This window comes from Passer montanus, unplaced genomic scaffold (assembly GCF_014805655.1).
Source record: "Passer montanus isolate IOZ18808 unplaced genomic scaffold, ASM1480565v1 scaffold76, whole genome shotgun sequence".
In the NCBI taxonomy this organism is placed as follows: Eukaryota; Metazoa; Chordata; class Aves; order Passeriformes; family Passeridae; genus Passer; species Passer montanus.
Window position 1 is genome coordinate 2,892,527 of NW_024372813.1, and position 25,062 is coordinate 2,917,588.

Consider the following 25,062-nt stretch of genomic DNA (forward strand, 5'->3'; position numbering starts at 1 on the left):
GATCTCTTACCTTTTGGGATTTTCCTCGCGGAGAACGATGTTAATCCTGCCCCATGGGCTATTTCAAGCCAGGGTGGCCTAGTTGCCAGAGCTGTCCTTGTTGATCCCAGCTCTGGGGATGCTCTTATCCTTCTGTAGGTGCTCAGGAAAGGACGAATCTCACCGTGGCACAGCACCAATGCTGCTCAAAGCCCTGACTGACCCAGATGCCTCCACAGCGTGTGGTGCCAAAGCCCCTCAGATGCCCATATATACCCCCAAGCTCCTAAAAGGCTTCCTCTGTCTGGGACTTGGGGAAAAGTGACCAAAAAAGTCACTTCTGACATAGCCCCAGCATGAAAGGGTAGGAGTGGAGTCCCCATCTCTGGAGGGATTTCGAACTGCATGCATGTGACACTTGGGGACATGTTTTGGTGTGGCCTTGGCAGTGCTGAGGGAATGGTTCGACTCTATGACCTGAGAGGGCTTTTCCAACTGCTACAATTCCATGTTTCTATGGAAAAGAACCTCCTGCAGAAAGCAGGACCCTTGGCTGCATTTCTGGTGCATTGTATTTCTCCACAGAAGGTGAATATCCCATTGCTGGGGGAGTGGAGAAGGGCGAAGCAGGAATTCCAAAGTTCCAGTGAGCAGGGTCTCACATCCCAATAAATCCCTATATTTACAGAGCTGCAGGAACGGCCAAGAACCAGGGATCTCCACATCTCCACCAGCAGGGGCTGTGTGGGGCTGTGCAGCCGGACAAACGGACGGCCTCCAGCCCATCCCAGACCCGACTGGACGCCGGGAGTTTTCCACTCCTGCTGGAAGCTCCTGCCCACCTCACCCCCCGCTGCCGAGGCAGCACTATCTCCTGCATCTCCCAAGTGCTTCCCTGCTCCAGCCGAGGGCAGGAAGAGGAGAAGGACACCACGAGCACACAGGAACTCAGAGAGAGCTGGAAAAGAGCTCTCAGAGCTGGCCAGCCTCCAGGGCAGAGGGACACAGCCCTGCTCGGGAGCAGAGCCACAGAGCCCTTCACGGCCACCCCGTTTCACCCCACAGCAGCCCCGTTTCACATCCCACTGGAGCAGAACCACTTCGCCTTCCCAGTTTTTGCACTCACACCCCTCTCCCTTCAGCATCAGCTGCCGGCAGATGGGAGTGTGGTGGATTATTTAGGGAAAACGCCCAATAACATCACAATTACTTACCATAAAAGCCTGGTGCTTCCAATAATAGCCTAATGTTCCAGGCACCTGTCCAACAGAGCTCTCCTACCTGCCCACTGCAGGATCCGTATCCATCGCTCTCCCCTGCAGGCACCTCGAGGTGCCACAGCCGCTCTGGCAGGCTTGGGGAGGCTGTGTGCAGCAGGGACAGGGGCTGGGGGACCTGTCACCCCCACAGTGTCACCCCTTGGGCTCTGCAGAGAGTTGTAAACAGTGACTGGTGGGGAGGAGGCAATGCCAAACCAGGAATTCTCCTACAAATCAACACTCCCTGGAAGTGTCCAAGGCCAGGCTGGAAGGGGCTTGGAGCATCTTGGGATAGTGGAAAGTGTCCCTTCTCATGAGGGTGGAGTGAGGCTGGTTTTAAGGTCCCTCCCAACCCAAACCACCCTGGGGTTCCAGGATCTGCCAGGCTTTGGTGGCTGCCGCAGCTCCAGGCCGGCCCCACCTCTCCTGCCAATGGCAGGTGACAGCAGCGGGGCCCAGTGAGCCCAGATGCCACTCTCACCTCTTGACACGGTCACCCTGATGCTGGAATGAGACGGAAAGGGACAAATGGTGCAGGAACAAAAGGGCTCAGAGCTGTTTTTCTTGGTCAGATCCCACGAGCCCCATCAGCGACATCCGCGATGGCTTTTCCAGACCAGGCTGGGCAGCCGGATTTTGCTCAAGTGTTCCCAGGGAACAACAGAAAAAAAACCAACCCATCATGAACATGTGTCTTGTTGCACAGTCTGGCTGATATGAACCCAGGATTGTCCAGGAGCAAAGTTCTTTGTAGGCTTGGGAAAGAGCGGAGGAGCAGCGGAGATGGTGTAACAGGATGTGGGCATCTCATCTCCCCGGAGCAGGAGACAGCCAGGAGCACTGGCACTCACCCAGCACTCAGCTCCAATTTGTTTGCACACAGGCTTTGCTGGAAAATTGCATCCAGCCGGCCAGTTAATAAAAATCATCCTCACAGAGCTCACCAGCAGCATTTGCTGAATGAGAGATGGATGCTAAATTATTCACTCTCCGCCATCGGAGCCGCGGCGCTGGAAGAGGGAGGAAGATTTCGTGTTGTGCTGTCAGTTCTGGAGCACTTCATTCTCAGGGCTCTGAGGCTGCCATCTGCTACTAAATTCTCCACGAGGAACAGGGGCGGGGGAAAGCAGGCAGCGCTTTCAAGCACTGACTGCTCATCGTACAGCAGCTCTAGAACACATTTTCGAGCAGTCATGAGAAGGAGAAATCCAGGGGGAAGTGCAGAGTGGAATGGATAATGTGTCACTTAGAGGATTCCACCTACACAGATGGAGGAGAAACATCTGAAGGCACAAAATGCCATCCTGCCTCTCCTGTCTGCCACAGCTGAGCGGTCAAGGGAGAGGGCAGACATAGCACAACCTTCTGGATGTGTAATTGGCCTTCACAGCCAGAAATTTTCCCATTTCTCCAAGTATCCAGCTGTTTTCTTTGTCTAGTGAGCTACCTCTCAACCCCCCAAATTTTCTTTAGAAAATTCAGAAAAAAAATTAAAACCTTGGTAAGGTGCTCAGCATGGAGATCCTTGTTCTCTTACACACTAGAAACACTCTGAGAGGAAATTTTGGGAAATTGCTGTGGGAGACATCCATGGCCAGGTGCTGTGGTGGTAGTGTCCTGGTGGAAGTGCATGGTCATGAGGCTCTGGATGCCTGATCCATGTTTGGGAGCTCACCCAGCCATGCTGAGCAGTTTGTTTTATCAGGAACAAGACAGAGGAGACACAGCAGAGGTGAGCGGGGCCCTGCAGGCAGAGCTGGGGAGAGAGATATAGAACCTTGGCTGGGCATGAAAGGCTCTGGGAGAACATGAGAGGAGGAATTGACAAAAATCAGCCAGGAAAACAAGCTCCCTGATTTGTTCCAAGACTCTCAAAATTGAACACCACAGATTTGGGGGTTCAGTGAAGCTGGAGCAGAGGGCACCATGGGATTCCTTGTCTTTGACATGGTCTAGACAGGAGAGGTATGAGGATGCAACCTGTGGGCTCCCACAGAGCATCCCAACGCTGGGAAGAACCCAAACAACCACAGGAAAGCCATGAACTGAAAGCTTCTTCCCTTTCATGCCTTTTGCCCCCAGGCCATGTGCCTTTCCCTCCAGCAGGACTCTGGGATCAGAGCCTGGCACTGCACACAGAGCAGATGACTGAGATGGAAAATCAGGCTTAAGTTCATCAGGCTGTGCCTTGGGCTTGAAGCATCCACATGCTCAGGAAGACAATTCTGAGGTGTCTGCAGCCTCCCCTGCCCATCCAGGCTGTGGGAAGTTGGGTTCCCATGATACACAGGATGCCCTCTGTGTCCCTCCCCAGAGTCCCAGACTGGGGCTGAGGGCTCTGGGGGAGGCTATGGTGGATCTGCTCTGGGAGACAAGTGTAGGCTATGATCCAGCCTCCATCCAGCAGGGAAAGCTCCACAGATTCCCTTGTCCTTCACTTCATCCCTGACAGTCTCCCACTCTGCTCCTTTAGCACGGCCTGGAGCTGAGGACCCGCATCACAAACATGACAAAAATCAGGAGAGGGAAGGGCATGAGAGCCAGGAAACACCCTGATGGATAAGGACTGGGACACACAGTCCCTCAGGAATCTGTCTCTCTGGGGGCCCAAAGGAAGAGCTGGAGTTTCCTGTGTGGAATGTAGCTCAGGAGTTGGCCTTTGGAATGGGAGGTGAGGAGAACAGCTGGAAAAAACAGTGGATTTTGGGAGGAGATGCTCGGTGTGGTACCAAGGCCACAACCCTCACCAGGACATGACCCAGACACGGCGTTCCACAAGCTTTATGGGAGAAGCTGTTGATTTTCTTATCCTAGTGCACCACATTTCCCACTGGGAGTCCCTGGACGCAGGAAGGACCCACTGATGGGAGGGGCAGAATGTGATTCCCTCCCCTCAGCACCTGGCAGGAGTGCCTTGCCCACTGGATTGACCCTTTGGACACCGTGGCTCAGGGAAAAGGCCTCTGACACAAGCTCGGATTCCCAGCTGTCTTGGACCTTCTCCCACCTCATCCTCCTCTGGAGTATAGACTGCTGATGCTGCTTCCTTTATATCCTAGCCACTTTCCTGGTGGAGAAGGGATGCTCCTGCACAGCCAGATGTTCACTCTCCACCTCTCTCTCTTTCCAAAGGTGTCCCTTCTATTCTTAAGGAGCTGAGGGACATTCAGCAGGAAGGTGAAACCCCACAAAATTCCAACTGGTGCAGCCCATGGAGCCACTCTCCAGGTGAGGCTCTCCTGCTGTCACCCTGGGACAAGCAAGGACATTCTCCCTGTTGGCTATTGCCCAGCACATCCAACTCACCCAGCCCACTTCTGTCCCTCAGAAGCACGGTGGGATTTCATCCCCAGCCTTGGGGGTGTTGGTTTTTAATGCCTGCGTATTTATTTTTGCCATTACCCAGACCATTGCAGACCCGCTTTATCCCCAGCGCTCTTTGACCCTCGCATGTCAGGAGTTCAATCTGGGACGTTCCACTCTTTGCCCCCACTTAATTCTTTTCGAGCTTCTCAGCCTTTGAAACCTGGTGCCATATGCCAGTCCCAAAGAGTGCTGATCAATACTGGGGGACCATGTCCCTGTGACCTTGGAACCCGCCCCAAAAAGGGCAGAGGGCAGAGCCCAGGGTTGGCCATGTTTTCATTACAGGGTTTGTTGGAGGGGGAAGGGAGAGCTTTTCTTTCTTGCTTTCTTTCTGTCTTTCTTTTCAGAGACATGGCCCAGCTGGGACCCTCCTGGCTGCCCGTCCCCTCCTCTGCCTCATTTAATGACAGCAAGTGCCAGAACCACCAAAAATCAGGAGAACTGATGAGATAAATTATAAAAATCAGGAGCACATCTTGCTGTAAGAAAGAAACTGCTCCTGCCTGTGCCTTTCAGAGAGCTGGCGTGTTTGGGGGTGTAAAGTCTCACTGCAATGGAGGAACCCATCAAAGGCCCCTGAAGAACGCTGACAGGAGTGCTCAGGGCAACTGGTTTCTCTCCCCAAAACTCAACCCCTTGTGTGGCCAAGTTTTATTCCAAGGAAGGGGTCCCCAGTGAGGTGCAGCCCTGTCCTGCCCCAGGTGACAGGGAATGGTGGGGATCCTTCAGTCCCGTGCTGGGGCTGTGTGAGCTGGGATGTCTCCGGGCCCTTCAATTTGAAGGCCACTCTTTTTTCAGGCCCAGATCTTCCCCATGCCATTTATTTTCTCCTTTTCTCTGTTCAAAAGGTACAGCACCTGCTTTCTGTCCTGGCTGCTTTAATCTTTGGAACAAGGAGAACAGATGAAAAGGGAAAAGCAGGTGGTGTCTCCTTGGGACAGAAGGGCTTTGATGGGCTGCTCCCAAAGGGAGATTTAACCCAGCTTTACTTTGCCCGGGAGGAAACCCAGCAGTGAGGTTCAAGCCAAACCATTCCCCTGAGAATGGGCAGGGACCAGGTGTCCCCAGGATCTTCTCCATTTGCTGCTATGGGTCCTGTCCCCACAGTCCTGGCAGAGCAATGGCAGGGCCAAGCTGATGGTGCCAATGTCCCTGTCTGCAAGACACCAGGACACCTCTTCCCTTGGGGGGACACGGTTCCCATGGGCAGAGACCCTTTCCCTCGTGAAGACGCTGTTTCCTGTGGGCAGAGATCCTGCCTCATGCCCATATCCATAGCCAGGATAAATCAACTCCCCAGCACAAGCCCAGCCCTCCAGAGGGTGCAGGACAGAGCGTGGCATTGCCACAGGCCCTCTGCTTGCCTGGGCCCCTCAGCACTCAGCTCACCCCTCCAACAGCCAAATCTCTTCCAACCTCCTGACTCAGGGAATAGTCCCAGCCCCGAGGCTGCCAGAGCTCCGGGAGCGTTTGGACAACACTCCCAGGGATGGAGGGTGGGATTGTTGGGGTGTCTGTGCAGGGCCAGCACTTCAATCAATGATCCTTGTGGGTCCTTCCAGCTCAGGATACCCTATGATTCCATGATGCTGGGATGTCCCCATGCCCAGGTCTGTGACCCTGGCTCAGCAATGGAAAGGCCAGTGGGTGATCTGGGACTGGCTGCATTTTGGCTCCTGTTGATGGTTTGACAGGGTTATTCTGGGCAGCGCTGTGCACACCAGACCTCCCACAAGCTCATTTCTCCTCACCTTTGCTTCCAGCTCTCCACAAGGGCAGGGACTGCAGGAGCTCTGCAGGAGCTCAGTCCCACCAGGAATAAAAGCACTTTTGAGCAACCCTTGCAGTTTGGGGTCAGTGGCTTCTGCAGGACCGTCTTAGAGGAATTTTGAGGCATTTTTGAGCATAGATGTGCTGATGACTCAGCCCAAATCCTAATAACCCAAAACCTATGGGGTGAGAGCAGCACACCCTGGTGTGTCTGGGGCTGGAGAACCAGGAAAACCCCCTCTTGCACTGGTCTGTGACTCGAGTGCTGCCCAAGGACAGCAGCTGATCCTCAACGCTCCAGGTGGTGGGGGCAAGGGCGGGCAATCCCCAGACAGAGGGCACTGCCATGCACCATCCAATTAACCCTTCTGGCAGCTTCCATTAAAAATAAAGGGGCCTCCAAGTCCCTGCTGGAGTGGCCTATTTTACGTGAGCATCTCCTTGGTTTTGCCTCGGCGGACAGAGTTTGGGAGGCAGTTATTTCAGGAAAGGGACGCTATAGATAACTGATCTGCCAGCCAGGTGTCATGTTCCTTCATTTATTTTCAATTACTTTGTCTCTGGAGCTCCACTGAGAATTGCCTGGTGTCAATTCATTTGGTCACCTCCGTGCCTGCCGTGCCTCTCCGGAGGCGCTCTCCGGTGTGGTGTGATCCGTCCCCAGGGGAGGCTGTTACAAAACAGCTCCGCTTCTCTTTCAGCTCCAGCTCAGCCTCCAGGCCCCCCCCAGCTCTGTGCCCCTGCTCAGAGTCACCAGGGGCTCTCGGAATAGTGGAATGAGCAGGCAGAGCAGAGAGGTGTTTGGGTGGAAGATTCCATGATGGTGACAATGCCCAGCCCCTCACCTGCACAGCCCCTTCCCAAGTGCATCTGCCTGTCCTTACATGCAGGTGCCAAGGACCTGAACCTCTTTCTCCCTTGGTTCATTGCTCTGAAGTCCATTTTCCCCCTCAGCTGCTGAAGGTTGGGCCGATCATGGAATCATGGAATGGGCTGGATTGGAAGGCAGCTTGAAGATCATCTCATTCCACCTCTGCCAACGCCAGGAACACCTTCCAGTATCCCAGGTTGCTCCAGCCTGGAACAGTCCCAGGGATCCAGGGGCAGCCACAGCTTCTCTGGGCACCCTGTGCCAGGGCCTGCCCACCCTCACAGGGAAGAATTACTTCCCAATATCCCATCCATCCCTGCCCTCTGGCAGCTTATAGACATTCTCCTTATCCTGTTGTTCCATGTCCTTGTAAAGGGTCCCTATCTCCCCTCAGGGTTCACCACCTTTAAGGTAGAGTGTCTTCACTCTTGCTTTCACTTTGGGCACTTTTTACCTGCCTGAGCTGCTCTCCAAGTGTGATCTGAGCCATTCCTGGTGTGTCCCCCTCCTGCTGGCACTGCTGAGCTGGCAGGGCTGGTGACAGGGACTTGTCAGCAGCAGGGCCAGCTCAGCGCTGACAATGACAACAGCGAGGACCAAGAAGGGCATGATGTCATTTTCAGATCCGCTGGGAAGTTTTCAGCAGGCACGTTTGGAAAAAAACACCATTTCCCCGTGAAAAAAGGGCACATTTGCTCTGGTTTCAATGAGAAAGAAATAAATAGAAAGCCTGGGAGTGACTGTCCTTAATTGATTAGTCATTTCTGCAGATGATAATTGCACATCAAAAGACTGAGATCCTATTGTACCATGCAAATGTCCTCATGGAGAGCAGCAAGGCACAGGGGAAGTGGATACAGGAAATAAATTCTTTAGAAGCTCCCCAGGAGGATTTGGAGCTCCACATCAGGAAAACAGTTTTGTTCTGGATGTGCCTTAAAGAAATATCCTGAACCTCAGGTGCATCCTAGGAGCAGAACACAGAGAGGAAGGAGGCCAGGGAATACCCTGGTGAGGGGGTCTCCAGCCAGGGGGAAATATTCCCACTTCAGACACCAGTGGAGAGCTTTGCATGCTCTGCAGCTGCTGGCCAGGGGCTGGGACTCGGCCGGACCCCAGGGTGCCCCTCAGCCCCGTGGTTCGAGCACCGGCAGCTGCTGAGGCCGAAGGAGGAAGCAGCCTGCCAGTGACCGGGCTAAAGCGAGAAGATGGACCTCCCACCCCTGCTGGGTGTCGGGCAGCATCCCCAGTTTAGGATCCTGGGCCATTTTGTGCACAGCTAGTGCTCGCCAGGGTGCCCAGGCTGTCCCAGGCCCCGCTCGGGCCCACCCGCGGATCCCGTGCTCGCCCCACGGCCCAGCGAGCTGCCAGCCCTGCTGTCTGGCAGAGGAGGCTTGCAAGCATGACTCAGTCAGCCTCCAAAAGCAGCAGTGAAAAACAAGACTCTGCTGTGAGCTGCATCTTGATTTTTAAGCCAATCTCATGATGTTTTGCAGGGCCAGAGTGTGGCCAGAGTGATATCCAGGCAGTGCTGAAACCCACAGGCATTTTGGGTTTTTTGAGGGTGCAAACTGTCTTTTTTGTACACACTGGGGTCCTGGAGACCCTCCTTCCTACAGGGAGCAAATTCCTCACATCCCCAGGGCTGCAATCACAGCACAGGTCACCCTCCTGAGGGGCTCATTTCTTGTCGGGGGTATTCCAGAGGCTCCTGACTGCCCTCAGAGCTGCCCCCTCAACCTTGTGATGCCTCCAGGGATTCCTAAACCTCACTGAGCAGCTCTGAACAGTGGTGGGGCAACATAAGAACAGCCCCTTGTCTCTGCCCAGAGCAGCCTTGGCTTTGTGAGGCCAGAGGTGTCAGAGCAGAGGTGCCCTCAGCCCTAACCAGAGCACCACCATGGCCAAGCAGGAAAGGGTTTCTGATGGTGGAGAAGCCATTGTGCAAATCCCTCCAGCCTGAACTCCTGTCCCCTGGTGCCTACAGCCGAGGGTGACAGAGGGAACTGGGCTAGACCCTCTGCCCCATCCCTCCCAGCTCTGCACACCCAGGTTCCTACAGGCATCACCTTCAGCACAAGTCGAAACCCACCCCTGTTTAATCAATCCTCCGTCTCCTCAGCATCCCTGAAGAAGCAGCACTGAGGATCCCCGGGGAGGCTGAATTCCCTGCTGAGCCAGGGCACATCCAGCAGGCAGGCTCGGATCCGCTCCCCTCGGTGTCTGCAGCGCGGGGGGACGGCGGGAGCTCCTTCCCTCTTTGTAGTCAGCACAGAGAAATCGGCACTTTCAGGGCATGAGTCATCTGACCTATTTAGCCATCTTAGGAAGAGATGAATGACTCCTTCGGAGGGCTCCTCTCTCTCTCCTGTCTAGACAGCCAAGCTCTGACTGCAAACACCTTCCCCAGCTCTCCTGAGCCCGCCAGGCACCTTCCCGGGATGCGAGGGATGCTCCAGCAGGCACGGGGCTGGATCACACCTGGGCGTCCTCAGGGGGATCTGAGCTTGGCCTGACTTCGCTTGCTCTGGGCAAGGGAAGATTTCAACACCAGGGAGGTGGAAATGCACTTCTGGAAAACACAGTCCGTGTCTGAGAGGGTTTCATGGAGCTGAGCTTGCTCAGGCTGTGCTGGTCCTGGGACAGGACAGAACAGGACATTTCAGCTCTGAACAACCTCTGTCAGCCAAGGACAGCCGGGGTCTTATTCCAGGCTAAACCCTCTGGGTGGCTCAGAGCCCGAATTCACGTGGGTAGGTGCCATGGGGTGTTCAAGCCTGGGGAGTCTCTCCTTGTCCTCACGTGGATGCAAAACAGCAAATGACACTGTAGTTCAAAGTTCGCCTTGATCTTAGGAAAAAATCCCCACAATTTTTGCAGGTTTTTTGTCATTCCTGGGACCATTGTGACTTCCTTCATACAGAAGGAAAATGTTCAAGTGAGCAATTAACATCTGTTTCAGATTACCGTGGTCTGTAGGTCACTATCTCACATTGCAGTTCAGCTCCTGAGCCTTCCTCCACAGGACCACAGGAGAGACACCCAGAGATGACAGGAGATTTGGTGACATGAGGACAAGGAAGGCTTGGGAAGGTGGCACTACAGGCACCAAAAGGGCTCTAACACAGTTAACAGAAAGCTGCACATCTGGGAATGAAAGTGCTTGGCTCTGTCCAAAGGAGAGGGACTTTGGCACTGAAAGGAGCCAATGGGTGACAAATGGCCCGGAGCTATCTTTTGTTTGAAAAGCAGGGGAAGAGTGAGTCACAGCAGGGATTGGACTCACATCTGTGCTCCAGAGCCCTCAGGCTGATCCTGGATGCTGGGGATGAGGCGTTGGAACCGATTTTGGAAAGCAGGCTCTGATACCAGCAATGCCACAGACGGGGAAAAACAGGGAACCGGCCTGGGAAAAGGGATTGTGGTGAGAGATGTGGAGAGTGCGTGGGTTTAATTCAGAACAGGGATCTAGAATGCTCTTCAGCACAAGTCTGGCCTAGGGAAACCCTCCTAGGAAAGGAAGGACTCTTGCAGAGAGAGGAAACAGGCTCAGCCGAAGCCGAGGGGTAGGCACTGAAGCCATCAAATGAAAGAGGAGTAAGGGGGGTGCCACCAACCATGGGGTTGATCAGCCACCAAATCTGTGTGCGAGGGCCTCATGCTCCGGAGGTGCTGGGGGAAAGCTCCAGCAGCTGTGTGAAAGAAGAGCACTCGGGGAGCAGAGAGCCCTCAGGATGAGCATGTCTGGATGAGCACTCTGGATGGGCAGGGCTTTGGGCCCACAGCTCTGCGATGTGCACAGGGAGCAGAGGCACCAGCCTGGCCCAGGAGCTGCTGGGGTGTGGCCCCAGTTCCTCCTGGTTTGGGCTACATCCACCTCCAAGGTGCCTTCAGCAGCTGCTGGGGAAGGAGACTGGTGGCAGCTAGAGCTCCTCCTGCAGAAGACACCCATGGCCCTGTGGCATCTCTCCTCTGGCAGTGGGAGAGACTTTGGGAGCACGTTGGGATGTCTGTGGAGTGACTGAAAGCCCCAAGCACTCAGGAATTCCTTACCTAAGTCTCCCCCTCTTTGCTTCTGCCCTTTGCCACCTGAGCCAGCCCTTCTTCAGGAATCTGGGGCAGCTGCAGCAGGGAAGCCTACACTGAATTTTGGAGGTTTGAGCATCAGAAGACTTCCAGGGGAGACCTCATGGAAGCCAGGATAATCTCTCCAGTTCTCAGTCCCTGCCCAGCCACCCAGCACCCCAGCCAAAGCCTGAGCCATGCCCTGACCACCATGGAGACAAGAACAAGACCACATTCAAAATTAATATATATTTTTATTGAATAGTTGCTCTAAGTGGGCTTGTGAAGCCACCCATAGAATCACTTCTTTCACCTCAGCAGTGGTTCTGTAACAATTATCAGCTTTGCAAGAGAAGAAAACCAAACAGAAGAGGGTGCAGTAAAATAAATAGGTTTTTTTTCTTATCTTTAAAATAAACTTTTCAAATAAATACTTTGGTTTCTAAATTTTTTTCCCCTTAAAAGGTACAAGAGTATTGTCAAAAAAAACAGCCATCAGGTTATAAACATATATTATACCTTAAAGAAAGGAACTGGAATGGAGAGAGCTGGGAGGGATCTTTACAGGCTGTACAGAAGGGCTTTGTGCCCAGAAACTCGGGATGGGAACCTTGGGATCCTGGGCCTGCCCTGTGGAGACCAGGGGGGTCTTCCAAGGAGAGCTTTGTGCTGAGGACACCAGGGGAGGAGGAGGAGCTCCTGCCAGGAGACATCCCAATGGAAAGGGGGAAAGGGGCAAGGTGGGGATGGGCCAGGCTTGGGACTTGGGGTGACCTTGGCACAGAGGTTGTGGGACCTCCTCTCCCAGGCCCAGCTCTGGGGTGGGATTGGTCCTGCTCGTGACAAAGGCTTTGGGCACAGCAGGAGGGGGACCCAGAGCCTCCCTCGCACATTTCCGCTGCCCTGGCAGGCTGTGACCCCTTCCCATCCATCCAAAACCCCTCGTGCCCGCAGTGCCCCTCTGAGGAACCCTGGGATTGTGTCAGCTGGATCAGAGAGTATCCCATGGGCTCCATGGGTTCCTTGGAGGAGCCAAGGCTGAACTGGATCCCGTCAAAGACCAAGAGTGAGCTTTGGGGTGGGGGTCAGCCCTTATCACATCCCTATCACAAACATTTGACCTTCCAGTGTCTGAGCTTTCCCAGCTTTCCCCAGCCCAGGAAAGAGCAACAGCAGCAGTGCTGGGAACAGGAGTTTAGGGCACAGTGGGCTCCTTTCCTGTGCCACTCCCACAGCAGCTCCCCTCAAACCCAGCTCATCCCTCTCTACCACAATTCAGAGCCATTCCTAATCTCAGATTCCAGGCTTTGGCATCTTTTGGTCAATGGCATTTGTCCTCCCTCCATCAGGGTTCACCCCTGGGGATGGGCAGGAGTGAACTCAGTGGGATTTTATGGGAATCTGTGAGTCACAAAGAGCTGCCCCCTGCTCTTTGAGGTACTGATGTTTCTCAAGGATGAGTGGACAGCAGCCCAAGGACCTCTTTGCCCTTCCACCAGAGTGGTGGGGGGTGGGATGGGAGGGACACTCCAGCCTGGTCCCTATGACCCCTCCCCACCTTTGCTGGGACTGATTTGCCAGTGGGGAAAAGGGACGAAGGGAAGCCTCGGAGGAAGCAAAAGCATCACAGCTTCTTGCATGGATGGAGCTTTGGACTTCTGGGTGGGAAAAGAAGGCTCTGGATGGGGAGCAGAGCAGGGGGAGCTCAGATCCTGCTCAGCAGCTCCTGCTTCCTGCTCCTTTGGCACCTGAATCTCTTTCCCTGCTCCAGTCTGCCCCCAGCCCTACATGCTCCCTGGCAAAGGGAAGACAACAGCCCAGGAACGCTCCCTCACAATGCAGATCCATCCCTGTGCGAGAGCAGAGGGCTCCACATGTGGCGCTCCCAAAAGAAAACCAAAAAAGACACGTCAGGACAGAGAGAAAGCCCAACTGCTGGGACAGGCAGCTGCAGACAAACACCCCGAGCAGATGGGATCTGACTCATGGAGGGTGGGGCAGGAAAGGGGCTCCCAACCCCGACCAGAACCCGGGCCCTCTCCACGGGCAAACCAAACAGCCTGGAAGCCGAGCTGGGGATGGAGCAGGATGGATCTGCTCAGAGGAGGTTGGGAAAAGCTCAGGAAAAGAATCTGAGCCTGCCCACAGCCTTCCCCACCACGGACGAGCTTGGTGAACCAGAGCTCTGGGTGCTCCTCCTTGGACAGCTTTTGGTGCTTCCCAACCTCGTCTGCCTGCTGAGAGCAAGGAGGGGAAATGTGCTGAGGATCCCCAGCTGGAGTGGGCAGCAGGAGTTCCAGGTGGGCAGAGGCCAGCAAGCTGAACTCCTCCAGCTCCCACAGGTCCTGGATGTGGCTTTTGTGTCTGCCCTCGGTGAAAACAAAGCCCTGCTCTGGTTGCACAGCCCTCGGTGCCAGCTGGGGCTCTCATCCTCTTCATTTCCTAGAACCATGGAATCATTCCTGCTGGAAAAGCCCTCTAAGACCACTGAGTCCAAACACTAACCCAGCACTGTAAGCCATCACTAAACCATGTCCACAGCTTTTAAAATCCCACTCTTTCTACATGTCCAGTATTTAATGAAATGTATCCCCCAGATTTGTCATTTCATGGAGAGGAGACATTCCAGAGCCCTGGCCATGCTCCTCAGCCCTCACCAGACTGTGGCACCATTCCCTGGTAGGAAGGGAGCTTCTGCACTGACCCAGAAAAAGCCCATTGAGTGGAGGGTCCTGGCAGTCCTGGCCTCCCCCCAGTTCCTGAAGGTAGCTGTGCTGCTGCTGCCGTGCCAAGCAGAGCTGGCTCTGGGGAGCTGATCCATGGGCAGCCTTCTCCTCATCCCCCAGCTCCAGCACCTGGGGGAGGTCACCCCGCGCTCGCATGACTTGGGAGGCCGTGAAAATGATGAAGCTTCACATGTTGAGTCATTCCACCATCAGGAGAGGAAGCAATGAATTGTAAAGATACAGAGGTGGTAACTAAATTTACAAGTGGGATCCGTTTAAAAAGGAGGAGGAAAAAAAAATCTAAGTAGAGCAAGTTGGAAAATTCTGTTCATTAGTTTTCTTTAAAAAGTTTCAATGAACTGTTTCTCATTCTCATTCAAGGGAGACGGTTCCTCCAACCCACAGGGAAAAAGGGACCTTTTCTCCCTAAAAATGCTCTCTGGTTTTTATGAAGGAGTTTAATCAGCACCAATAGAAGAGTGAACTGAGCCTTCCAAAGGAAGGAGACTCTGTGAGGAAGTGTCTCCCCACAGCATCACTTGGAAGTAGGGAGCCAAGCAATTATTGGCATCAGGATAAATGTATTAGCAATGCATTTTATATTTGTTGCCACAGGAATGATCTTAGAGGGGTTCACACACCTACAGGGCATCCTCTGAGAAGATCATGGCCTTAAAATCCAATTGATTCCAGAGTCCAGGCTGACTTTAGGGATGGACCATGCCCAGATGGGGCTCTGTCCTTTCCTAATGCCAGGAGATCCCTCTGCATCCCAAAGTGTCATCCTGAGATACCCACAGATCCTTCCACATCCCCCCTCGGGCTCTGGGTGAAGTCAGGGAGAGGATTTCACCCATGTCCATAACATGTTTCTACACAAACCTCCCACCAGACATGAGATTCGTCCCCCCTTCCCCATGGAGCCTGGAGTTCAATGTTTGGGTGCCATTTGAGTCAGGGGAGCCGGGCACAGCCGGCACAGGATTTAATGAATAATGCTTCCAAGAGGGATGAATCATTCCCTGGAACCACTTTTCCCTGCAACAGAGGGAGCTTGGATCCACCCCGATTTTTAGAAAGTGAATGGATGGAAAGAGGAGTCCCACAATGAGGTTCCACTTCTGCCTCACCTCTCAGCCAGCACTGAATCCCACCCTCCCTGCAGAGCAGACCTTCAGACAATCCGTACACCTCCATTTCCCCCACTCCCAACAACCTGGGAACAAAGGGTCTGGGATTAGCAATAAACTGACTGGGAAATCATCTTTTCCAGCCTGTGCAAGTGCACCAGGAAGCCAAACCTTGTACCTGGCACCGTTCACAGCAGTATCATGAATATTATTAGTAATAGACCTACCCATCCTAACGTCATATTTATACCTACAAAAATAGATCCACAGAACTCTACAGAAAGAGGCAGATGGGAGGAGGTGACGGACGGGCCCTGGGAGCTGGGTCTTGGAGAAGCCAAGGGATGTGTTGCATATATTCCTCCAGGAGCACCATTCCCTCCTCTCATGCTCACACACCTGGGAAGGGGGACAGGCAGGCAGAGCCAAGCTCCAGGACACCATCCTGGCTCCAAACTCCCCCAGATGATGCCAGCGGGGTCACAGCCAGGAGCTGGCACTACAACAGACATGGGGCTGAGCCCAGGACCACCAGGAGTCCCCCAGCCACAGCAACCAGCTGGGGTTATTATCATCCCAGCAGGAAACCTGGAGCCCTGACCTGGATTGCAGTGTCCGTCTGCTCTGCAGATGGCCCAGCCCAAGGACTGGCCCCAGGGCTGGCTCCAGGGCTGGCCCCAGGGCTGGCTCTAGGACTGGCCCCAGGGCTGGCCCCAGGGCTGGCTCTAGGACTGGCTCCAGGGCTTGGTCCAGGACTGGTCCCAGGACTGGCCCCAGGGCTGGCCCCAGGACTGGCTCCAGGGATGGCCCCAGGGCTGGCTCCAGCCCCAGTCCCCACTGTCAGCAAGTGGCAGAACCCCCTCAGCGAGGTGAGGACTCAAAGGAAACTTGGCAGGGAGGGAAGGTCGGGGTCCCCAGCTTCAACACCAGCTCCTGTTTTCCATGTCCTCCAGCCAAAGGCAAGGTGACAGAAGCCTCGCTGGGGAGTCCCTGGAGCGGTGGCTGCTCATAGTTGGCTTTGCCATATTTTTTTAAAGTGAATTCAGTGCTGGTGGAAGGTACCAGATCGGGGTTCGAGCACGGAGCTGGTGCCTGTGGCATCTGCTGGGTGGTGGGATGGAGCCAGGCAGCAGCTCCCACCTCAGGCAGCCCTCCAAGGCCTGGAGAAATGAATGGCAATTTCCAAGCAGCTCCTTGTTCTCAGCCAAATCCCAGAGGGGACCTTTCCCTTGCTGCAGTCAGGCAGGAGAGAGTGGGCTGGGCTGCCTCCGATAGCTTCTTCCCCTGCCAGAAGGTTTCTAAAGCTTCCCACACCTTCTCTTCCTCTTTGAGATAGAAAAACATGGTGCCACCTCATACTGGAGCTCGCTCACTTCTCCCAGCAGCTTCCAAGACTGGAGGGAAGCCACTGCCACTGGTGAGACCCCTTGGCACCCCAGCCCCCTGGGGAAAGGGACCTGTGGCCACCTGAGGGGAGAAAGGCCACCTACAGAAAGCACAGGAGAGGGAGAAAGAGAGGGAGGAGGGGTCTGGCTCCTGGGGGACTCTGGCACAGGGACGCACTGACCTGTCTCCTTCCCCATGGATAAGGACCACACTGTGGGGCAGATCCTAAAACTACGGAGAGCGGAGCCCTGAGGGGCCTCAGGTACCCTGGCTGTGGGGGCAGAGTCCCAAGAACCCTCTGGGTCACATTTCCCTGTGGGGCACAGCCAGGGAGGGCACCCTCAGCTCGCTCTGCCTCTTCTGTCCCTCTCCTGCATGTGCAAAACCACTGGTACCCCCCAGCTCAGTGCCAGCTGCCCCGGCCACCCAGCCAGGGCATCCCAAAGCCTGGGGGATCCCCCAGGTCACCCGTCTCAATCCTGGAAGGTGATAGTGGGGAGGGAGGGGACTGCAGAGCAGAGGGAGCCGAGGGACAAGGGGGATGGTGGAAAGAAGAGGAGGAGGAGGGGGAGGAAGAGGAGCAAAGCCCGCTTCTCCTCCTCGGGAGGGTCATACCGGCTTGTCCAGCGTTTTGGGGAAGGGCGTGCCGCTGGCCGAGGAGATCTTTCTGCAGACCGTGTTGGTGTGGCTCTGGCAGCGGCAGCCGGGGCGTTTCAGGCCGTCATAACCCCGCTGGCAAAGTTTGAGGCACCCCAGGGTGGGAAAGTAGCAGCAGAGGCAGGGCAAGAGGAGAGACAGGACGCTCATGGCAGCCCAGCGGGCGCAGCAGGAGCCCGGCCCGCAGGAGCAGGGGTCGTCGGCGCAGGTGTCCTCGTCGTCGGTGGAGCAGTGGTAGAAGAGCCCCTTGACGCAGCAGAGGCAGGTCCCGTAGTCGAGGAGGCTCTCGGCGGAGCAGAGGCAGCGCTGGTTGCAGAGCCAGCAGGAGGGCAGGCTGCGGGCGGCCGTGCAGCGCGGGCAGCGGCAGCGCCCGCACGCCTCGCACAGCAGCAGGTGCCCGTGCGCCGGCGGCGGCTCCGCGCCCTTCCGCGGCGACTCCTCCGCCTTCAGCTCACCCCCGCGGGGCTGCGTCCGCACCAGCGAGTGCCCGGAGTGCGACGGCGTCAAGCTGCTCAGCAGGCGCTGCTCGGAGGCCGTGGTGCTCTGCGACACCGAGCTGGCCGTGCTCGAGTGGCTCAGGTGCGGCTGCAGAGGCGGCATCTGGTGCTGCTGGCTGTGGCTGCGGTGCAGGTCCTGGAAGGTGGAAGACGCCAGGCGGTCCTGGGACCACTCCTGCTTGTGCGGGGGCTGCGACAGCGAGGGGTTGGAGCGGGCTTGCTGGAAGCACGCCGCCGGTCTCTCCACGTAGTTGTTGCTGGCACGGATGGAGCGGATTTGGTCGATGGACAGGACCTGCTGGAAATCCTCGGCGGGTGGGTCCATGGTCTCGTCACAGCTGAGTTCAGCCACGCTGGAAGAGAGCTGCATTTCCAGGAGCCAGGAGACCCTGCGGCATCAGGGCACATCTAAAAATCCTAAAGGATGGGGCAGGAAGAGAGAAAATATCCCTGTTACGTCCATCCAAATCATTGAATCACAGACTGCTTTGGGACGGAGGGGACCTTAAAGCTCGTCTCATTCCAGCCCCCTGCCATGGGCAGGGACACCTTCCATTAGAGCAAAGCACGACACACAGGCTGTCTGGAGAACTCCAAATGAAAGATTTCCAGCAATCAGACCCAGAGTAATTTTGTGCCTGGGAACACTTAGGCTGGACACATCCCAAGGGAAGGGCTGTCGGATCTGCCCCTCGACCCCGGTGGGCACAGCCTCTCTCTGTGCTTTTGAGCCTCTTGTGTCCTTCCAGAGGATTTCCCACCCCTCACCAGCACCTCCTTCTCCCCCAGGGACACATGCTGGGCCTCTCCGGAGGAGGGGAAATGGGAAGCAGTGACTGATCCAGAGGCGTGACAGAGCTGGGAACAGCGTCTCCCTCAGAGGAGGGGCTCTCTCTGCTTTGGAGGTTCCCAGCACACCCTGAGCAGCCTTCTGTTCCCATTCCCTGTACACACTGGGAGTACTGGGATGGGAATCTGAACACAGATTCTCTAACTCTAGGCAGCAGCAGTAACAAATTAGAATCACTGAATCGCTGGAGCTGGAAAAGCCCTCTAAGATCAGCAACTCCAACCATCAACCCAGCACAACCACCACCACCATGTTCACCACTGAACCATGTCCTCAAGACACACATCCACATTTTTTTAACACTTCCAGGGATGAAATTGCAACTAATGAGCCCTGCATTTGGCCAAGGACAAGACTATCCCACAGACTCCAAGTCCTGGTGGACTGCAGCATTCCACTACCCATCCCCAGCCCAGGAGCCAATTTGCCCCCACCAGGAGCATTGGGAAGGGCGGGTTTCCCTTCAAAGCTGGCACAGACACGAGGGAAGGCGGCCTTGGCACAGGCAAGCCCTGTCGTGCCCCTCAGACCCTCTGCTGTCCCCTTTGCCGCTGTTTTCAGGACGTGGCGCTGCTGGCAGCAGAGCCTGCCGTGCCCAGGAACATCAGCACTGCTGAGGACTGTGGGATGGGGCAGGGAGGACTCCATGTCCCACCACTCCCCTTCCTGGCAAGCTTGACCCCATGGCAGCAGCTCCATCTCCACACCTTCATCTGCCAGACCTTGCCAGGGAGAGCCCTCAGTGGGGCAGGAGAGGAGAGGAGAGGAGAGGAGAGGAGAGGAGAGAGCAGCGGGCGCGGGAGCCACGGGACAGCTCCCGGCCCCGGGAGGGAGGGAGGGAGACACAAAGCTCCCGCTCCGGCCACCTGCACACGGAGCTGCCCAGCTGTGCCCAGAGGATGGACATCACTCACTGCATGCCAGAGCCCACCACTTCCAGCCCAGATCTCCACGTGGGATACGTGCTTCCCGTGCACAGCCAGCTTCCCCGGGACAGAGAGGACAGATCACAGGAGTGATCCCTCCGTGCCACGGATATTGTCGCGGTGCCCGGGCCCGCAGGAAGACGCCGTTCCAGGAGGAAGCTCCCTCCGGCGCTGCCCATGCTTGGCAGGACGGGGCAGCCGCTGCTTTCAAGTAGGTGAAGGGGCGACAGGTAGAATCTGCTCATGCAGCAGAGAGAGGCAGAGGGAAGATTGATTTTCATTAGCTAGGCTGACCTTGAGGAGCAGGGAAAAGCAAAGGCAACTTACTTTGACTGTTCAAGCAAGATCTCGTCTCTCCCATCCCCCTCTCTGGAAAGCAAAGGTAACTGATCTGCTCAGATTTGGGGTTTTCCCTCCTCCGTGCAATTCCCCGTGTGGGAAGATGCAGACAGTGAGGAGTCGCTCACCCAGGACACCCACATGTGATTTGGGCACCCCTTTCTTTCACAGCAGTACCAAGGGGAATTAGGAGGGCATGGCTGATTCAGGGAAGTTTTGTGAGACGGGAACAGGCCAGAGGCAAAACTCTCGTGGCTGTCACCTGCTGCCACCGAGCTCCTCACCTGGGAGGACCTTACTAAAGCACAGGCTGGGGACGTGAAGCCCCAGCACCCCCGTGAAGAGGGAGGGCCCATCTCAGCCTGCAGCTGGGACTGTGCAGAGGGGAGCAGGGAGCAGCCTCAGAGCATTCCCACATCCCCCATGACCCAGATCCCGTCGGGATTGGATCATTCAGGGAATGATGCTGGTTCCTCCTGGGAGCTGCTGCTCACACCAGGTGTCCACCCCCACTCACCTGGGCTCAGTACTTGGTCATTCAGCCTTGGCCAGTGAGATGACCCCTGTGAGGGTCCTGGGGGCTCCAACCATGGGGAGCACCAAAGGCAGAGACCTCACAGAGGGTCCTGCAGCCACAGAGCCAACGGGGCTGCTGGCCCAGCACAGGCAACCCAAATCCTCTGAACACCTGGAGCTCAAGAGGCACGAGGAGACCCCTGGGCCAGGCTGGGGCACGAGGGACAACGTGAGGAGGAACCCAGCCCGGGGGACACAGCCAGAGAGGAGCTGGCCATCGGCTGTGCCAGACACTCCAGACCTGGGGGCAGGGCTCAGACACAGCATCTTGAGAAAGACAGATCTTGGGAGCCCCCTCAACACTGGACCAGGGCCCAAATGCCCCCAGAGCTGTGATTCCAAGGTGCAGGGATCAGACAAGGACCTAGACTCACTGGCTGGGGGGATGTAAACCTCCCTGTGGGAACCAAGGGGAGCTGAAGAGAACATCTGTGGGTCCTGCAGAAGGACTGAATGACCAGAGCTGGGACCCCGCTTCTTCCTCCTCCCCCACCCCGGAATAGCCCAGTGCCCCCCACTCCCTCGCAGCCCTCCCTGCTCCAGCCTGATTCCAGGGCTGCATTCACTCCATATCCCAGTCCCACTGAGCTGAGCATCCCCGCGGCTCTGCTGCACCCCTCCCTACCCACCTGCCCACCTGGGGGGCCTGGGGCAGCATCTCCCCAGCCTCCTCCTCCTCACACCCTGCCTGCCAGGCAAGCATGCCAGCCCCGGAAACCGGGCCAGCTTTATGGACACCACCAGCCTCAAACATATAAAGTTCGTGTGATAATGGGCCAGAGGAGAGATCGTAAAAGCAAATTATTTACAGGCTGGAGGTGGATGCGAACCGGGGGCAAGCGGCTCAGGGCGCCAGGTGGGAGAAAAGGGAGCCCCTCGCCCTGCCTGGGCGCTGCGGTGTGGAGCGGGGTGCTGGGGGAGGCTGAGTCCCCGGTCCCACGCGGGGCTCGCGGCCGGCGCGGTCCCGCAGCCCCTGCAGGCACACACAGCCCCCGTGTCCCCGGCACTCCCGCAGCCCGCTCGCCTGCGGGACAGCTCACAGGAGAACCCACGCGTGACTCGGACCCACACGCGGCCCCAGCCCCACGGCGCACCCCACGCGTGTGCAGGACCCAGCCCCCACCGCACGGAGCCGCAGCTTCCTCGCACAGCCCGTGCGCACCCAGGGACCGCGTCCCTTCGGAAACGGCCCGCGAGTGCCCAGGACCCCCGCCCGCTCGGCCCACGAGTGTCTCCCCCGCCGCGTCCCGCAGCCCACGCGTGTCCGCGCCGGGCGCACTCACCCCGCAGCCGCCGCCGGTCCATCCGCCCGCGGAGCCCGAGCGCGGCGGGGCAGCCCCGGGGCGGGCAGCGGGGCAGCCCCGGCCCCGCAGCCGAGCCCCGCGCCGCGGGCAGCGGGAGCGGCGGGGGGGGCCGCGCTCGGTGGGAATGGGAGGCTGGGCGGAGGGAGGAGGAGGAGGAGGGATGGAGGGAGGAGGGAGGGACCTGGCGCTGCCCGGGAGCATCGCGCTCCCCCTCGCTCTGCGCTGCCTTCCCGGAGCTCTTAACGCTTTACCCAAGTGGCGTCATCCCGCTGAAATGGACTCGGCCCATTAGCGGCTCCGCAGAGCCCCGCAGCGCTCCCCAGGCGCCGCTGCCGCCCAGCCCCGCCGCGGGATGCTCAGCCGCTATTTAAACGTTTCCGTCTGCCCCGGGCTCCGTGTCCCTCCCTGCGCCCCCCGGGATGGCCTCCCGCACCCCGGGCCGGTGTTCCCCCGGCCCCCACCGGGACAGACCCCCGGGGACACAGCAGCGTCACGGGATGGGTCGGGGTCAGTGTGACACCGGGGGCAGGTCCTGTCGGGCTGGGCCGCAAAGGAGCCGGCAGCAACTCAGGATCCATCACCTTGGGTTTGATCCACAATTTATCGTGAAACAGCCTCAGTCATTTCATAGAATCATGGAAAAGGTGGGAAAAGACGTCTAAGGTCATCAAGTCGAACCTTCTCCCAGCTCACCTCTTCCCAGGAGGCCCCTGGGACAGCCCAGGTGCCATCCAGCTCCAGCACTTCCCAAAAGTCCCAACCCACACCTGAATTAGCCCCTGCAGAGACACACTCGGCAGAGAGGCTGGAAAGCAGCTTTTCCATACTGAGACCCACAGAACCAGCCCACACATATCCCACTGTCCCAGAAACAAAAAGCATGGACTCAAGGTCCAAGCAGGACCTGGATCTTCCGTCCCAGAGGTTTCCCCAAGTTGCTGCATGCTTTTCTCAAGTCCCTTGTTTTCCTGCTTTCCTGCTTGTGGCTCAGGAGCACCAGGGGTCCTTGTGACACCCCTCACCCCCATTCATAGTAAAGTGGACCTGGCTTGAGAGTCCCAAAGACGCAAGGCCACCCTGATGGCACTGGATGTCACCTGTGAACCCCAGCAAAGCCCCCACCCTCCCTCCATTTCCCTCGACACTTCCAGGGTGGTCACCCATTTTTCCTGGGAGTGCTCACCAGATGAGCAAAGTGACAGCTCCAGCTCAGGGAGGGCTCAGAACCTGTCTCAGACATCTGAGGATGAAACCACCAAGCCCTCAGCCCCCCCCCACCAGCTGCACAGCAGCACGGAATCCCTAGGGTGGATGGCAAGCACAGGGTCTGAGTGTGTGAAAGCAGGATGGGGACAGAGGGGAAGAGAAGGACCTGGAATAAGAGTGACAAATCCAGCTCTGCTGCTTGTAGCTGTAAGAGATGGGGACAAACTGGGACGATCCCACAGACCTCAGGGGCTCCCTCCCAGCTGATGCCAGCAGAAGCACTGGAATACCCCCAGTTGGGGCCAGTGACTCCATTCCCCCACACAGTGCCCAGCTGAGCCTTTGCAGTCTAATTTTTAGGCATTTCTAGGCTGAGGGTTTCTCCATCTCCATGGGATGCCACCAGGGATGCTCCTCCAGGAGTTTCTCCAAGAAGAACGAGTCCCTGACAGCATCCCTCAGCCTCGGCTCTAGCTCAGAGCCTTCAGGCTGAATCCCTTTGCACTCCCACCGGCCCCTCCTCTTCTCCCCATCGCTCTCAGTTCCGTCTTTAAAGGCACAGAAAGGATCCGAGTTGCCCAATTCCCAGCCAACTGGCTGAGAGCACCTGACTCCCGGGAGCACGTGTGATGTCCTCCCTTTCTCCCAGCCCAAATCTCTCACTCCCACCTTGAGGTGCCGGTGATTCAGGCTTCCCTCGCTGGCTCACAGCATCCCAGCACAGCCTGCGTCGTGCTCAGCCGGCGCCGCTTTATTCCTCACTCGCTGCCGAGGGAGGGCCGAAAAGGCATGAATGCAGAGCTCCCGGGAGGAGTGGGAGGGTGGGAAGCGCAGGGAGAATAGCAGCCTCCCGGTGAGTTATTGACCACGGCACCGCTGGAGAGGAGGGCTGGCAACCTGAGTGCACTCGCAAAGCAGCAAAGTTTAGAGCCTCCCCCAAAGAAAGGGTCTGGGATGGAGCTCCCCTCCTTAGGAGGGGTTTGGGCTGTTGGGAGAGAGATGTGGTTCTTCCTGATGAGCCATGGGAGAGGAAGGTGTGAGACTTCCACAGGTTTCTGGCCACCTCTCCCCATGTGGGGGGTGTGGGAGCAGGGACTGAGCACCCTTCCCACAGCCCCCACTGTGCCCCACACCTGCACAGCCCCTGCCTCAACCCACCCCAGCTCCTCAGCTCACCTCTGGGACTGCTCCTGCTCCTCATCCCAGTGGAAATCCAGCACCTCAAACACCACTGGGGTCCTGCCCAAAAGGATGGGGAGAAGCAGCTCCTGGGTGTTCCATCTCTGTTTGAGGCTGTCAGTGAATGTCCCGAGTGCAGCTGAGAGCACCAAGATGATCGAGGTGGACATCCCTGAGTTCCCAGCTCCAGCTGAGCCTGCTCAGCAGGGCCCCAGCTCCTGTTGCAGACCCCTGAATTTGGAGAACCCCCATCCCCATCAATCGTCACAGATCATCAGCAATTTCTCCCTGCTTTGCTCTTCCCATTCCCCCTACACATCTCAAACACCCCCAAAAACATGGGGAGTCACTCATTTTCATTTCCCTTCCCAAAAAGTGTTTCTCTACATCCACACGTTGGTCACAAATCCCAAGGAGCTTGGTGTGAAGCTTGGAGAACTTAGTTGGGATTTTAAAACAATTTGAGAGACCTCAGCACCATTTTCCACACAGATTCTGCAGCTGCCTCTCAGCCTGACCAGCTCCAGGCCTTGCTGTGCCCACAGTCAGACAATTCACCCCTGGGAATCAGCCCTGGAGTGGGCAGGAGAGCAGGATATCCCACAGCAAGGCTGAAGCTGCCTGGTGTCTCCTGCTGCTGTTTGCCAAGCTTGGGCTCAGGGGGAGGGTAATTCACCTCCAGTTAGAGATGATGCAGGGGAGGGAGGGAAAAAAAAAAAAAGAGAGGAGAAAGAGAACACACGATTCCCCTGATTCAATCAGCCAGAAACAAGGAGGTGCTGGTGCCCTCTAATTTGGAGATTCACAGATTTTAGGGCCAGAAGGGACCGTGATGCTCATCTAGCCTGACAGTCTGTATTATGTAAAAGCCACTTGAAGCCAGACAGTGCCACGAGCTTTTCAGAAGCAACAGCCAGCACTGGGGAACTTATTAAAGGACTGTGACTCTCCCGAGGTGGGGACATGTGGCTCCCAG

The 25,062-nt window shown here is 56.7% G+C and overlaps 1 protein-coding gene across 5 annotated transcripts; it reads right to left on the reverse strand.

Moving 5' to 3' along the window:
• Positions 1-11,544: 11,544 nt before the first annotated feature.
• SPRY3 (sprouty RTK signaling antagonist 3) lies at positions 11,545-23,772 on the reverse strand. Of its 5 annotated transcripts, none has more exons than XM_039731203.1 (2): positions 23,577-23,772; positions 11,545-18,123 (listed from the first exon to the last, which is right to left on the reverse strand). In XM_039731203.1, the coding sequence occupies exon 2, from the start codon at positions 18,074-18,076 to the stop codon at positions 17,162-17,164; it is 915 nt and encodes a 304-aa protein (XP_039587137.1). In that variant the 5' UTR covers positions 18,077-18,123; positions 23,577-23,772; the 3' UTR covers positions 11,545-17,161. The 5 variants fall into 5 exon arrangements, with proteins under 5 accessions (XP_039587137.1, XP_039587135.1, XP_039587134.1 ...); XM_039731201.1 differs by lacking the exon at positions 23,577-23,772 and adding an exon at positions 21,883-22,078; XM_039731200.1 differs by lacking the exon at positions 23,577-23,772 and adding an exon at positions 21,681-22,076.
• Positions 23,773-25,062: the final 1,290 nt, after the last annotated feature.